Here is a 16,238-nt window from a genome sequence, read left to right as displayed (position 1 = left end):
TACAATATGATATGTAACTATCACCAATATGTGAACTCTTACTTTTATATGCAGACACAAGCCAGACTGCACTAATTCACTATTTTTGAAACTTTTCAGTTCTTATTTTCAAAATTTAAATATACACCTTTACTTTCTTATATACTATTTAATTCTTTGGTAGAATATCAGGCTATCTTCATACATACCTATTTCATCGTTCCTCTTTCTCTTGGTTTCATAGATCCATACCTCTTTTATTTACTTAAAAATAAATATTTAATAAAATAAAGTAAATTCTATTTATGATTTCATGCTTTTTAGCATTTATTCCATTTAAATTTCAAGATGCAATCTTTCATATGCCATGGTGATCACTAGAGTCTATACAGATACTAATCTCTGCTGCAAATCATGACTTTGCTTAATATTAGGATTGATAAAATAGAAATTACCTTACAAGGGAATATACCATTCTCTACATCCCATGAAACTCAAATACACGTTGCATATTGACAAACAATCAGGATGCCCAAAATAGCTAGTGATTTTGTTCTGTCTTACTCAAAAACAGGAAAAGTAATTTCAGTGGGATTATTGATATCATATTGCCCGGATAGAACAACCAGAAATACAAATGCATATAGTGAATTAGTTAATAGCATCACTATGATGAAACATTTGGCATCCGTATCGAAATAAGATTTTGTTCCCACTTCAATCCTGTGTACAGTTTTAGGTGTAAGAATTAATCTCTAAAGACCAAATTTAGCCCCAGTTATCTGCCAGTTTATAAGAATTTTCTCAGAATACTGCATTCATTTAATAAGTTTCAAGTGCCTTCATATTTAGTTTGTCTAGAAGAGTGATGGTGAACCTTTTCAGCACCAAGTGCCCAAACCAGAACATGCATGCATGCACATGCGCCGGAGTACTGGAAACCTGAAGACCAGCTGGCCGGCGTGCACATGGCTGTTTTTTGACTGGTTTGGGGGCCTTTTTTTGGGCTGTTCTCAGGCCATTTTCATTTTTCTGCCAGAGCGCCAAAAACAGACTAAAAATGGCCTGGAAAATGGCCAAAATCGGCCGTAAACCGGCCAAAAACAGCATGTTTTTTGGGCATTTTTGGCTATTTTCATGCCATTTCCCGGTGCTTCAGCAGCTGGTAATGGAGCACGTGCCCACAGAGAGGGCTCTGCGTGCCACCTCTGGCACCCGTGCCATAGGTCCGCCATCACGGGCCTAGAACATGGCTCAGCATTGACTTTGAAATAAACTCTTAATGATGACAGTCATGATGTCAGATAATTGATCTTGCCACCATTATCTGCAGCCATTTGGGAATGGGCTTGAGAAACTGATCAGAAGCATTCATCCCATGATAATTATTTCTCCATGTTGATTTTAGGCAATCTGTAAATACTGTTATGTTTAGGCATTTCACACTTCCCAAGCTTGAATCTGCTTCTTTTTTATATTTGTTGCTCTAGATCAGTGGTCCTCAACCTTTGGGTCAGGACCCCTTTGGGGGTCGAACGACCCTTTCACAAGGGTTGCCTAAGACCATTGGAAAACACATATTTTTGATGGTCTTAAGAACCGAGACACCAATTTTATGGTTGGGGGTCACCACAACATGAGGAACTGTATTAAAGGGTCGCAGCATTGGGAAGGTTGAAAACCACTGCTCTAGATGTTAACTACTCCTCTTAAGTTTTTTATTATTACTATTATTTTTTAAACGTTATTATTACTGTGATTTCTTTTCAAGCATTTGGATGCAAGGGAAAATGAAAATTAGGCTGCTGCTCAGAGTCACCTTGAACTATGAGATGGGCAGCAATTAAATTTGACAAATAAAGACCTGGCAACCTAAATATTTTTCCTGGTTTGTCTATTTATCTGTCATGATTATCTTCAGTTTTAAAGAGATTTTCCCAGGTATTTCTTGAGATACAAAATATTGAACCTGCTACTTTCTACATTCAAAATGGGTGTTTTGTTACTGAAAGCCATGATCAAGAAAGGCAAATAAGATATTGAAGAGAAAAAGAAAGGAAGGCATTAAAAAGTTTTCTTGAAAGTTTAAAATTTTGAGTGACGAGGAGCCAATGTTGCGACGAGACAACGTGCAATCTCAATGCTCTGAGATTGCCATTGATACTTTTGCCACTGGGTGGTCCAAATGGACATAAACCGTCCCACAGAGATGGTGAACAGGAAGAATACATCTTGCTGATCTCAGGGACATCGCGAAGTCCCTGATCGATCCAAGATAAGTTCTTCAAGCGACAAAAAATCCAGCCATTAGGCTGATGAATGGAAGGATACGGAAAGAGAAAATGTTTCCAGCTGGTGAGGAATTTTTACCTAATTTAAATTGGAGAACAGAAGAAATAAGCAGCAGAATTAAATTTGGAATGGTTTTGGACAGTGGGTTATCTTACTTTTTAAATGCTATCTTCATGGATGGAATTTATGCAAGCCTTTTAAAATGAATGGATTAAGTTTTCTTCTATTTTTTTTTCTTTTATTATTCTTTGTAACCTATAGACTAAAATTCTCCTCTTTCATTACTGTGGGTGTTCTTCTAACTCATTCAAGAATGCAACTTTTTTAAAAAAACTTGAAATACAAAAAAGATACAAAAAGAAACAAAGAAGATTGCAACAATAACACTGCTACTCGGAGGCTGGTGGTTTGTGTATTGGAAACGAAACACTCTTACTTTTCTCACTGATTATCCTGGCTTGGCACTCCAAGGTCTCACTGCTTGTTTATAGAGAGTTATAAGAAGAAAAGCATTCAGATGTCCCTTTGAAGTATATCTTTAACCAGAGAAAAGTGAAAATAAAACATTATTGTGAATCTATGCTTAATCTTGTTAAAACCTTCCAAGCTAGAACATCAGTGTTTGTTATCTGGAGATAATGGCACAATTTCAACAGCAGAAAGAAATTTTAAGTCTGCAAGAGATATTCTCAGACATACAGAAATTATCAAACACATATGAGAGGATAGAGAAGAAGTTGGAAGGCTTAGAGTATCTAACAGTAAAATATGATGAAGAAGTTGGAGATGCTTATCAAATGGAAAAAGTGGTGGTTAAAATCCTAAAAAGTGAAGAGGAAAATGAATATAAAGAAATTAAAATTACTGATATTTATGGTGATTGGTTTGTCTCTGAAAATGGAAAGAGTGGAATACTGAAAGAGGAATTAAATGGAGGGGAAATCTATCCCAGATGGCAAGATACAGAAGAAAAAACAAAAGAATTTATGGATTTAAAGAGAGAAATTTTATTAGCAATATCATTGATAACACTACTGACAATCAAAGATAAGATGATTCAGGAAACAGAAGAAGGGCATCGAAATTACATGAGAGATTTTATAAGCAAGGAGTTGCTAAGAGGAGTCCATACAAAGTTGATTAAGGAGATGATTAGAGGACTGACACCACAAATGGCAGAAGATATGAGACTGTTTTGCTACTGGAAAGATACAGGTTGATAGATGGAAAAGTATAATTTAAAACTAGTTAAACTTAGAGAAATTTAGTGACAATAGATATAGTTAAATAAATAATTGATAATGATAATAATGTATACCATGTGTAGTGTTACGATAAGTAATAATTGGATATGAATATTGAATGGTACCCATGAATGGAAGATTAGAGATCCTTTTGGATTATATATAAAGGTTAATAAAAACGAACGAAGTTAGATACAGTTAAGTCTTGATTATTAGGAGGAAAATGTTATGATGCAGGATAAAGTTAAATAAAGGAGGGATAATGATAACAACGTATATACAGGTATGGGTACAACATAAGGAAACTGGATGTAAATTGTAAACAGTGATTTGGAAAGGAGGATTAGAAAACTTTGTTATTAAATATTATGGATGTTTAGCTAGAATAGGATATAAGGATTCAGTGTTATTGGAGGATTTTAGAAATAGTAAATGAAATGCCAGTATGTGGTTATGTATTAAATCTTGGTATATTTTATGATGAAGGACGTTTAAACAATTATAGTCAAATGAAAATGGAGGTATGATGATGGTAACATGTATAAATATATGTTAAAATACTTGAGTTAATATGAATTATGTTTATTGACTGTGGAAGAGATACACGTAAGCCTTTTTGTAACCAACTGATACACTTTCTACAGTATGTAAAGAAGGATGTGTTGTGTTTGTTTTGAAAATAAAAAATAAAAAAATATTAAAAAAAGAAAGTTTAAAATTTTCTTGTAGTGTAATCTGGAATTATTTGCTTCTCAGATATTGTTCTCAATAAGTTATTTTCCTTAAAGTAAATCTTCCACTATACAGTTCTTACCTTCTGTTAACTGTACCTTTTGGCATTTTTGTCAAGTAATATTTGCAACTTTTGTGTCAGCTGCTCAAGTGAAACCTTAATAATGAAAATTTGTTTTCTTCTAGAGCATATACTGTATATTTCCATTTTCATTTGTTAGAAAGAGAACTGAGAATATGAATTGTTTGTTAAAGCAATATATGGCAGATCACAATCTTCTGCTTTATATTATATTTAACACATGATTCTCAACTTGGAAGTGGCACATGCATCTATATCAACTCTTCAAATTTGAAGTCAGATCTAAATCACAGTTCTTGACAGTACCATTAACAAGAGTTCTGGACCAGTTCTTATTTCTCCCTGACTTTCTCTGCCATTCATCAGGCTATACATGCATATTTTTTTCTGCTCCGGAGAATATAGCCCTGTGAGGCTCTATTTCAGTCTTTTACAATTTAAAGTGTTATATCCAGCCCATTTTCAACTGATTGGGAATTCTGGGCATCATAGTCCTAGCATATCTGAAATGTACCATGTTTAGGGAAATCATAACAGGTGATGTGTAAATAACTCATTGGAAAAATGTCTATGGAAAGTCTCAATTATCCAGGTCATGTTTGACCCAAATATGCTTTTCAAAATGCAACTGGACTTTACAATAATACAATAATACAATACAATACAATAGTAGAGTTGGAAGGGACGTTGGAGGTCTTCTAGTCCAACCCCCTGCCTAGGCAGGAAACCCTATACTGTTTCAGACAAATAGCTATCCAACATCTTCTTAAAGACTTCCAATGTTGGGGCATTCACAACTTCTGGAGGCAAGCTGTTCCACTGATTAATTGTTCTAACTGTCAGGAAATTTCTCCTCAGTTCTAAGTTGCTTCTCTCCATGATTAGTTTCCACCCATTGCTTCTTGCTCTACCCTCAGGTGCCTTGGAGAATAGTTTGACTCCCTCTTCTTTGTGGCAACCCCTGAGATATTGGAACAATGCTATCATGTTTCCCCTAGTCCTTCTTTCTGTTAAGCTAAACATACCCAGTTCCTGCAACCGTTCTTCATATGTTTTAGTCTCCAGTCCCCTAATCATCTTTGTTGCTCTTCTCTGCACTCTTTCTAGAGTCTCCACATCTTTTTTACATTGTGGCGACCAGAACTGAATGCAGTATTCCAAGTGTGGCCTTACCAAGGCATTATAAAGTGGTATTAACACTTCACGTGATCTTGATTCTATCCCTCTGTTGATGCAGCCTAGAACTGTGTTGGCTTTTTTGGCAGCTGCTGCACACTGCTGGCTCATATTTAAATGGTTGTCCACTAGAACTCCAAGATCCCTCTCACAGTTACTACTATTGAGCACTGTACCACCTATACTGTACCTGTGCATTCCGTTTTTGTTGCCTAAATGTAGAACCTTACTCTTTTCACCATTGAATTTCATTTTATTAGATAGTGCCCAATGTTCAAGTTTGTCAAGATCCTTCTGTATCTTTAGCTTATCTTCTGGAGTGTTGGCTATTCCTGCCAGCTTGGTGTCATCTGCAAATTTGATGAGTTCCCCATTTATTCCCTCATCCAAATCATTGATGAAGATGTTGAAGAGTACTGGGCCTAAAACAGAGCCTTGGGGGTACTCCACTGCATACTTCCCTCCATGTAGTTCCATTGAGGATTACACGTTGAGTGTGGTTGGTCAGCCAGTTATGAATCCATCTGGTGGTGATGCTGTCTAACCCACATTCTTCTACTTTATCTAGTAGTAGGTTATGGTCTACTTTATCAAAAGCCTTACTGAAGTCCAAGTAAACTATATCAACGGCATTCTTCTGGTCCACTAATTTTGTCACATTATCAAAGAATGCAATAAGATTAGTCTGGCATGATCTGTTTTTGACAAATCCATGTTGATGGGAACCACATCAGCTCTTTTCCAGTCCTCTGGTAGTTCCCCGGTGTTCCAGGATCTCTGAAAGATATAATTCAGTGGTTCTGAGATCTCGTCTGCTAGTTCCTTCAGAACCCTGGGGTGTAATCCATCCGGTCCTGGTGATTTGAACTCATCTAGGGTAGACAGGTGTTCACTTACCATTTTCTTCCCTATTTCAATTTGTGTTCCTAATCTGATTTTTGTGGTGCTGCTTTTGACAGGTTGGACTGTTTTATCCCTTTGTGTAAAGACAGATGCAAAACATGAGTTAAATAGTTCTGCTTTCTCCCTGTTGCTTGTCACCTTCTTGCCACTTTCTCCTAGCAATGGACCAATTGTTTCCTTAACTTTTTTCTTGTTTTTAACATGTTAGAAGAAGCTTTTTTTGTTATTTTGTTACTTTCTTGGTTTTTTTTTTTCTGAAAATGTTCACTTCGCTTCGAAGAAGTTTCTTCAGTTTTTCTTCAACCAAGAAAACCTGGGTGCCTTTTGAAAAGCACCTTTGGGATAATTGTTGGAAAAAAATATTTTTACCGTAGCAGACTAACATGCCCTCTCAAACCTGGCTGTGCTACCTTATCATAGCATAGTCAAAATATAATTTTGGTAGGCTCACCCAAGATATGAAGATCATTCTATCTTACTAGATAAAGTAACCTATAATGGGCAGGTATGACATGAAGATACTCAAGTGAATGAATTCTTTAGTAACAATGGCAAAGGAATCAGTTCATACTATGTAGGAGAAGGTCATCATAAAGCATACTGGTATTTTACCAAGAAAATCGCATGCATGTACAGTATATAAAAGTGATTGATGATGTGGAGCTGGATGATAGGCTCCTACGATTGGATGGCTTCAACTTCAGAAAAAATGGATACTTTCAAAATATCAATGACATTTATGATGTGCACGTTTAAAACTATCTTGCTACTGAGGCTATGCAGGAAAGAAAAAAAAGCTGTAATAGGAAGGTTATAGCAAGGATAATATTGGATACAATGCAATCAATAACCAAATAATACAAATTAGACTTAGTGAAAAATGCTTTCATATGTTGAGTGTTTATGCTCTAGTCATTAATGCATAAGAAGAGGAGTTTATGAGCATTATGGTCAAGTTTATTCTGAAATTGTTACAACATGTGAACAAGATGTGCAGCTTGTGATTGCAAACTGGAATTGCAAAATTGGAAATAACACAGAAGAAAACACAATCAGATTCTATGACTAAGGAAATTAAAATGAAGTAAGAAAACAATCTTTTAATTTCTGCCAAAGACAAGAAACAGAAGAAAGCAGACTGAATATCAGAATAAACAGTGAAATTTCCAAGAAAGAAGCCAAAGACAAGAAAGAAAAGATCTCAGGAAGGAACTTAATAAACAATTTCAGAGAGCTGCTAGAAATGACAAGAAGCAGTATTGCAATGACTTCTGTAAAGACATCAATGATAGAAACAGACACAGAAATACAAGAAGTCTCCCAACAGATATTTGAACTCAGAAGGAAAACCCAACCTTGAACTGGTATGCTGAAGTATGCCAACACTGAGGTGGCAACTGTTTCATAGAAGATCAAAGATGTGAGTATACTGAAATTTTGAGATATCAATATTCAAGATGACTTAAAACAGGGGTGTCAAACTCAAGGCCCAGAGGCCTGATTTGGTCTGCACGGTACTTAGATCTGGCCCTTGGGGACACCCTGGAAACAGCAATGGACTGGCCTGCAGTGCCTCTGCCAGTGAAAATGGAGCTGCATGTGGCCCTCCTGACCTCTGTTTTTGCTGGCAGAGGGTTGCAGGAGGCCATGACAGCTAAAACGGAGCTCAGGAACTTGTTTTCGCTGGCAGAGAGCTCGGGCCACCACAGGTGCATTCAACATGAGTGACTTCAAGCTGGCCTCACCCACTCTGGCCATGCCCATTCTGGCCCCTCAAGGTGAAACACAACCCTGTTGTGGCCCTCATTGAAATCGAGTTTGACACCCCTGCCTCAGAAGATATTTTTCTACTTACAGGAGTTCCTAGTACTATAAGAAAAAAACTAGATCAGCATTCAAAACTCCTGACAATGTTATGGATAGTCAAGAATACAGCAAATAGGTATATAGCAAACAAATCCAGAGTTCCCAACTGAAACACAAATGACTCAAATTATTAGACTTTGGGCATATGGTGGAAAAAAACCCTAGATTTCTTGAAAAATCCATAATGTTGTGAAAGATGAAAGAGAAAAGGAAGGCAACCAGCAGCAAGGTGAATGAACTTGCTCAGTTATGATGGCAATATACACCATTAAAGAACTGAAGGATCATACTGAAAAAAAATACTGTGTTGTAGTTAAGAGTTGACACTGACTTGATGGCACATAATCATCAATCAGATTTTCTTGGATATTTGTTGGAAAGAATTACCTTTGTGACAGTTACATAAATTGTCTGGGTGTTTTTTGATTCAGCCATCCAAAATCTCATCAATATCAGCACACCATCATCCTCTAAAATCAGCTTGTCATCTTTCAAAATCCATCTATTTTTAATCTTTAGCTTAAGTAGATGAAAGTATGAAAACCATGACCCACTTTTATGGCAAATGACAGGAAACCACCCCAGACAGTAGCTGCATCATTTTGGCAAGTAGATGCTTTCTGCTCTAACAAAAAGAGGCTCCATTTGGGTTGTCGCAAAGGTGCTTCTTCAAAAGGCAACTGGATTTTGTTTTTACTTGAAGATGTTTTGCTTCTTATCCAAGAAGCTTTGAAGAAACACCTTTGGAACAACCATGGCCTGGATGACTGAGAATCTCCATCAATCTGATTAGTCAAGAATTATATTATAATAAACTGTTTACAGGTTGCCTGTCAACTTGCTTACTGTTTAACAAATAACTTGGTGGACATGATTGACAAATGTCTGATAATGGATTATGGTTTGAAGAGTTTAACTTTTGGAGATGACAGAATTTAGTACAGAAATGAATGGTTACACTTAATTTTTCTTCCTCCTTATCCATGGTAAAATAATGTAATATTTTTATATTGGAAGAGTAATGTTCAGTCTGTGACATTTTATGGCCCCACTATTTAATTGCTGAATGTTGGTTACAACTGCAATTTTTTAACTTCCTCTAAGAGAAAACTTCACACTTCTTATAGCACTTTGAAATCTGTTTTGTCAGAAACACCTGACTCCTAAAAACAGAGTTTCAAGCACAACAGCACAACAGCCACAATACTAGGCTGCTTACTACATATAACAATTTTAGCTTGAAGATTCCCTTTAAAAATGTAATTGGTGGGTTATAAGGAGCCGGTGTTTCCAAATATGATCACTTGGCATATAATTATGAAGGTTTAGAATGCCAACCTATGATTTCTTCTCTTTTAAAAGAAGCAGTCGATGAACTTTCATTCTGAAATAAACTTCTTTGAAAAACATTGTCAGGCATGTTTAATGTTTCCAATAAAGCAAAACTTATATTTTATTCAAGATATTTATTATTGTAAGGTCCTTTTCAATGACAAATGTTACTTGTTGCAAACTTCTTGCATGTTACTTAGACTGGCATATGGTTCAAATGTCTTGAGAGTTGTTTTTTCCCCATATCAGCACTCCTAACTATTTCACATTGTGGTGAGGGCAAAACACCAGCTTCCTGCAGCAGGTTGTATGCATATTTGGAGTCCACTGTTTGTTTTCTATTACTCTCAAGTCAGATTCCTACCTCTCTGTCTACATGGGATTTTGCTACACATGAATTTTTCTGCTTTGTTCATGAATATATTTGAGGTTCAACTTCTAATCTTTCATCCTTTGTAATACTATAGAAAAATATATATTACAGTGGCATGAAAGCTCCCTCAAACATTCAATTGCCTTCAGATTTTTTTTAAAAAAATGGACAAAACAGTGTAAAATCTAAAAAAAGGTTAAAAACGGAGAGTCCCTATGGGTTTTGCTCCACTAGTCATAGCTGACTTTAGGGTGCTCATCTCCATTTCTAGGCCATTGAGACAGTACTGTAGGAAGTCTGCACAAGGAGCTGTTCATATGGCTTAAAAATAAACTTCAAGCAAAGTAAAAGTGACTTGCTAACTTATTGTTTTAGGGCCTTTATTTTCTGCTGACTGAATGCTACTCTAAAGGGAAGATTATGGGAGAAAACCAGCAAAAATATTATTCTTACATTAATTATATAATGTAGTTATATAGAAATATTATTTGTCCTAATAATATACTACTATAGTATATTAAGGTTAGGAAAAAGTCAGAATGCACAAAGAAGACCAAATGCAATTATGCTCATTTATTTCAACTGCTGAATGTTACTCATTGAATCAAGAGGAGTATAATTGGGAGATATTTTGTTTGCTGTCTTATTGCCAGTTCTTAACTCTATCAGTCATTTCATTCACGTGCTATATTCTATATTCTTTTTTCGTATGCTCTGTTTTGTCTGCTTAAGTTTGTAGACCAAACAAAAGGAGGATATAACGTATGTGTAAAATTACTCATGTCATGCTTAATATCTAAAACTTTCTTTTCATAGGAGCAAAATAATTTTTTCCAAGTTATAAAAACAATTATTGTCAGTCGGCTCCTTGTTAAACCTCTCAGAATACAAAGATATATTTTTTAATATCATTAGTTTTTTGAAATTAAAAATTGATTATATTTTCAGTACTCTTTCTACTTTCTGAAATATCTACAGTCCTAATTCAAATATCTAGCAGTTGTAAGGGAGAAATTTCAAATAAATGTGTAAAGTAACATTTCCTAAGAAACTGTTATAATAGTTGTATTTACATTTTTTAATGATATAAATAAAAATACAGTGTAGGCAAATGCATAAGAATTTGGTAAATTCAATGAAATTTATTCCAAGTAATAAAATTTATTCTCAATGAAATCTATTCCAAGAAATAAGACTTTTATTTTATCCTTTCAGCAAATATCACTGAGCTTCCACTAAAATCCAATGAAATTAAAAGGAACTTATTTATGAGTAAATATAGTTAAACAGAAGATACTATAACTAATAATATTTCCCTTTCCAAATGGAACAATTCATCAAGATGATTTTGGGCTCGGTTTGGAAAAGATGGACCCAAAGATAACAGGTAGACAAGCCTTGCTGGGTTTTATAGGTTAATATTCGCACTTTGTTAACATTTGCATTTTACTTGGAAATTTATTGGCAGGCAATCCAGTACTTACAGATATAGTGGCACCCAGCCACAGAAACTCTAACCAGCTCAACAGGAAGTGGGCAGCCACATTCTATACCAACTATAGTTTCCAAGTGGTCTTTAGTTGTACCAAAAAGTTGAATCATAGCGGAAGGTGATAGATAACTTTTGCTAAGGCCACCCACTCAGAAAAATGCAATAACTGAAGCTGGGCAGAGCAATCCCAGATCAAGTAGGAACTGTGAATCCAGGAGAATCCATGCTCTTTCAGGGAAAAAATGTCCAGAGGCAACATAATAGTTGACATAGGCTATCTCATAATTCATTTTAGCTTGAATCAATCCATCCAATCCCTTAAAATCCCCTGGGAAAAACCAACTATCCATCCAACAACTCATGATCTCTCATTTGTTCTTAATCACACTCATATATTTACCGATCTCTGAGATGCTAAGTAATAAGCATTTTCCATGTTTTTGCTTAAAGGCTTACCGACCTTATTGCATACATAGAGCTCTTTTTGCCTCAGTAAAGGAATACTGAATACCTGAATACTGACGGTCCTCACTGTGTAAATAACCAGTCCCAGGAAAAGATGTGACTGATTTAAAGAGTTGACATAATTTATTCAATGATGCTTCAGGTATTAAGTTTTCCACAAAGAGATCTACTCAAGCTGTGGTCTGATTTGCATGTTCTTTTCTTTATTTTGAATGGAGCACGAAGCTCTCATATTGTTTGTTAATATTTTATTTGTATTTGGGGTTCAAACGTATTTATTAGATGAATTGAATTAGAGCAACAACAAAACTATAATTGGATCCAGACTTGTGTATTTAATCTATTAATCTATTAATGCTTTCTTCACTAAAATAAGAACATATACTTTTAAAAGTAAATAATAAATTGAAACCTGTGATGGTCATAACCATCCAGCCCAAAGAGTTCTAAAATGTATAGAGTTTAAAGTATCAATCTAATCAAACAGAAAGCCAAATGAAAGGGTTTCAATGATGGAGCCTCTTCTATTCTCTGCACTACAATAAATGTATTAATCTGGAGAGTACAATGGTTGTCCAATTATCATTTTCTGGTTGGCATCTATTATTCACACCTTTAAGCCATTGCATAGGCCATTGCACTCCATATCCTTAACATGATTGTTCAAAATTGATTAGATGGAAAAGAAATGCATTATGCCATTTTCATTGGTCATGGATAGAGCAGCTCAAATGTTTATTTGATCCAGGTCATTAAGAAAAACAAAACATCAGACAGACCAGTCCTCCACCAGTCATTCAGACATTTGCTGGCTTTGGGTTACATGCTGATTCAACATAGTGTCTAACAGAACGAGATATGAATAAATCATTCTGTAATTCAAAGTTTATTCTAGTCGTACATTCAGGCAAATAATGTTTCTCATCTGCTGCTTTTTTATCCACCATATTGGAGTACGCATACCGATCCATACTGATCCCTTTTAATAGCATGATTGGTTTTCTATTATAAATGTTAGGCTCTATAATTTCAACAGGCAAACAGACAACACCCCTTTTCCCCACACTACTGGCATGAGCATATATTTAAAGGATTGCTAAACTTGGCCTGTTCATTTATGTGAGGGAAATATATCTTTGTGTTCACCATCCTTAAGAAAGGCTATGAAAAGCTACCTGAAAGCATGGAGAAAGATAACCAATATACATATATAATTAAGAAGGCATTTCTAATCACTATTCTTAAATATAAACAGTTAAACTATCTTATAGAACTTTTAAAGTGCTTCTAAATGGTTTTTCATCTATGAGTCAAATGTCATTGTACTTTCAAAATCAGTCAATGCTTGTAGTTGACAGAAAACATATTCAGACTGCTTACCAATCTTTGAACAAAGATTTTCATGGATGGTCTCTCCTTTCTCATTGACATCAAGTTTTTTCCAACTATGGGGATATTTCCTGCCCTTCTTCACAACTACTCTTGAACTTCGTTTCTCAAGGAAGAGAGAGCTGTTTTTCACCTCTAGGAGGCCTTCACTGCTGTAACAAGTCCAGCTAGGAGCCTCAGAGCAGTTGGCAACAATCACTTTGCTGGAATGTGCAACCTTGGACCTGGTGATGGCCAGACATTGGCCAGTTCTGAGATGGAGAAGCTTGTCTTCTTGCAACCAATTCCACTGCTGATTAATATTGGTCAAGTTGCACATTCCCACATAAGCTATTTTATGACTTTCATAAATACACTGCTTTTTTAGCTCATGGATAATCAGAAAACTATCTAAAAAAAGGAGACAGAGAATCCATGATAACAGAGTAGAGCATCAGTTAATATTCATAAGATAAGGACAATAACAAAAGTACAAATTAAAACCATTCATTTTGTCATCACCCCCGTCATGCAAATATATAAATAATTCATATATAGATCAAAATGGTTTGGGCAAAATGTCAATTTTATGAATAATGATAAAGATTTAGTTAATTTCTTAAACAACAAAAACCTTACAAAAGTATAGCCAGACTCAGAATAGATTCATATGATGAGATTAACACATTTTGTAATACCACAATATTCACTGGCAATGACTGTCAGATATATTGCTAGTCCTTATGGGCCACATGTTTGTTTCTTTAATAATGTATATATTTAATAATGTATAATATATATTTAATAATATATATATTTTCCTAATACTGACTTGGCTGTAATGCTCTTAATTGTAATAAAATTCCTAAACAGGTTTCCCCCCTATAATGTTTCAAAGGCACAATTGGTAAATTGAAGAGTAAATTCATTAAGATAAAATCTAGTCAATCTTAACTATGAAATACCATGATATAATAATTATTCTATTTCTTTCTGTCAAATATTCATTAAAAAATTCCAATTAAATATATCAATTACCTAAAATAATATGCCCAGTTACAATTTGTTTCTGCTATTCATTTCTACTTTTTTACAGAATATTCTACATATTATATATTGATAAGCATGTGACATTATAACTTTCAGAAAATATGAAATTGGACAAACAGGACAGCATCTCAGAAGTCTCACATTTAAGGCAATTTTTAAAAAACAAACTTAATTTTCTTTCTGAATAAAATCTAAATAGTTATGGGCTTCTATGATCCATCCCTCTATTTCTGTTGTATAAACTAAAGCTTAGAAATCAGTTATTCTATCTCACAAATCTTGTGGAAACTCCTAGTAATCCTTGGGAATCACAGCCATAAAAAGAAAGAAACAGAAAAATTGTAGTCATACTTACCAGAGATTGTAAAGGCCAGGGAAGTAGAAATTAGAACACGAAGTAAAGCCCCCATTTTCCCTCTAACAACAACTATTGCTTCTTTCTCTCTCTTCAATTTTTTTTAAAAAAGCATAGTCTAGATAAGTGAAGTGAAGGCTAGGAAGGAAATGTGGTGTCACAAGAGGAAAAGTCAGTGACGAACATTTCCTTCTATTCAATTGTTTTTTGGGGGAGTTTTACACCACTTTGAATTTTCATACAGTTCTTTACTGTCCTATCTCTTATATTTAGGAAAACACAAGCAAAACAGAGCATTTAAAACAGATCTCAGCTAAGGATGAGGAGCTGTAATTTGGCTTAATTGCCTGTCTGCAGGTGTTCTTGTGTGTAAATATATACTGTGTTGCCCTGTAAATACCACCAGCTTTTTGTAATGATATGTTATGTATAAATCTAGAAACATTATACATTTAGATGCCATACAGGATTTATCTGTAACCTACAAAGAAGAAGAGCAGGTTCTCTGGGGGTCTCTTCATTATGAATTCAATTGAATATTTGAGCCTTGAGTGCTAACTTGTCACATTCACATGGCATCTTCATGTCATCATTTTTCATTGTACCTTGCTGTCATGTCATCCATTTTTATTTACCAATCAACAGTGATTGTGAAAGAAATTAATACCTTTTGACTGGATTTGATCCACATTTTTTTGAGGCGAGAAAGCATGAAATAATAAGCATTATTATTGAAGGATGAGTTTCTTATATGTACCTCATTTTGATTAGTTCCATTGTGCTATTGCTGAAAAAGGTGGCACAATTCAAGAATTGTGAACTCTAGAGCTTCAGCTTTGTAATGCATAGGTAAAAAAAGATAAAGGAGTCCCAGCAGATTTTACTCCAGTAGTCATTGCTGACAATAGGGGGAAAGGTTCATATCCCTTTCAATGCCATTGAGCCAGCGGTGTCCAAAGACATTTCTGTGGTCGTATGGACAGCAAGATGTCATGATGCACTGTTACCTTCCCACCAAAGTGGTACCTATTTATCTACTTACATTTGATTGCTTTCGAACTGCAAGTTTGGCACGAGATAGGGCAAGGATGGGAGCTCACTCTATCACGTGGTGCTTAGGTCTTGAACCTGGGCTGCCGACTTTCCAGCTGACAAGCCCAGCAACTTAACTGCTGAGCCACTGTGCCACTCTTGGAAATCAGATAGCTTTCTCACTGGGTTACAGACAAATATATCATTTTCAGACTTCCTGGGTAGAAATCTCCCTTGGCATCATCCAGGAAGTAGAATTATGATTGCTTTAATCTGGATTAATTTGGAAACGGGAGCTTGTAGAAGTAGTAAAGTGGAGTCACCAGTACTACTAGCAGTAGATTTCAACAGAAGTAGCTCTTCTCTTGGTCTGCCCATGCTTGACCTTCCAATCTTATCGCCTGCTTTTCTCTTGTTGGCACGAAGGCAGGTAATAATCACTATTAGTTCATTAGATTATAGGAACAGATAGCTTTCTTACACAATACTTTTTGATT

General features: G+C 35.3%; 1 protein-coding gene across 3 annotated transcripts in view; it reads right to left on the bottom strand.

The window, feature by feature from the left end:
* Positions 1–14,811, bottom strand: part of PTPRB (protein tyrosine phosphatase receptor type B) — an 81,592-nt gene extending 66,781 nt beyond the window's left edge. For 2 of the 3 annotated variants that reach the window (XM_081956877.1, XM_081956878.1), the window contains exons 1-2: positions 14,710–14,811; positions 13,317–13,715 (exon numbers count right to left, since the gene is read on the bottom strand). In XM_081956877.1, coding sequence (XP_081813003.1) covers positions 13,317–13,715; positions 14,710–14,764 — 454 coding nt within the window. In that variant the 5' untranslated portion in view covers positions 14,765–14,811. The remainder of the gene's footprint in view (positions 1–13,316; positions 13,716–14,709) is intronic. The other variant, XM_081956879.1, reaches the window with a different exon arrangement.
* Between the last annotated feature and the right edge of the window lie 1,427 nt (positions 14,812–16,238).

The sequence above is a fragment of the Natrix helvetica genome (assembly GCF_964273705.1).
Source record: "Natrix helvetica genome assembly, chromosome: 6".
In the NCBI taxonomy this organism is placed as follows: Eukaryota; Metazoa; Chordata; class Lepidosauria; order Squamata; family Natricidae; genus Natrix; species Natrix helvetica.
This window is presented reverse-complemented; position numbering and strand designations above follow the sequence as displayed.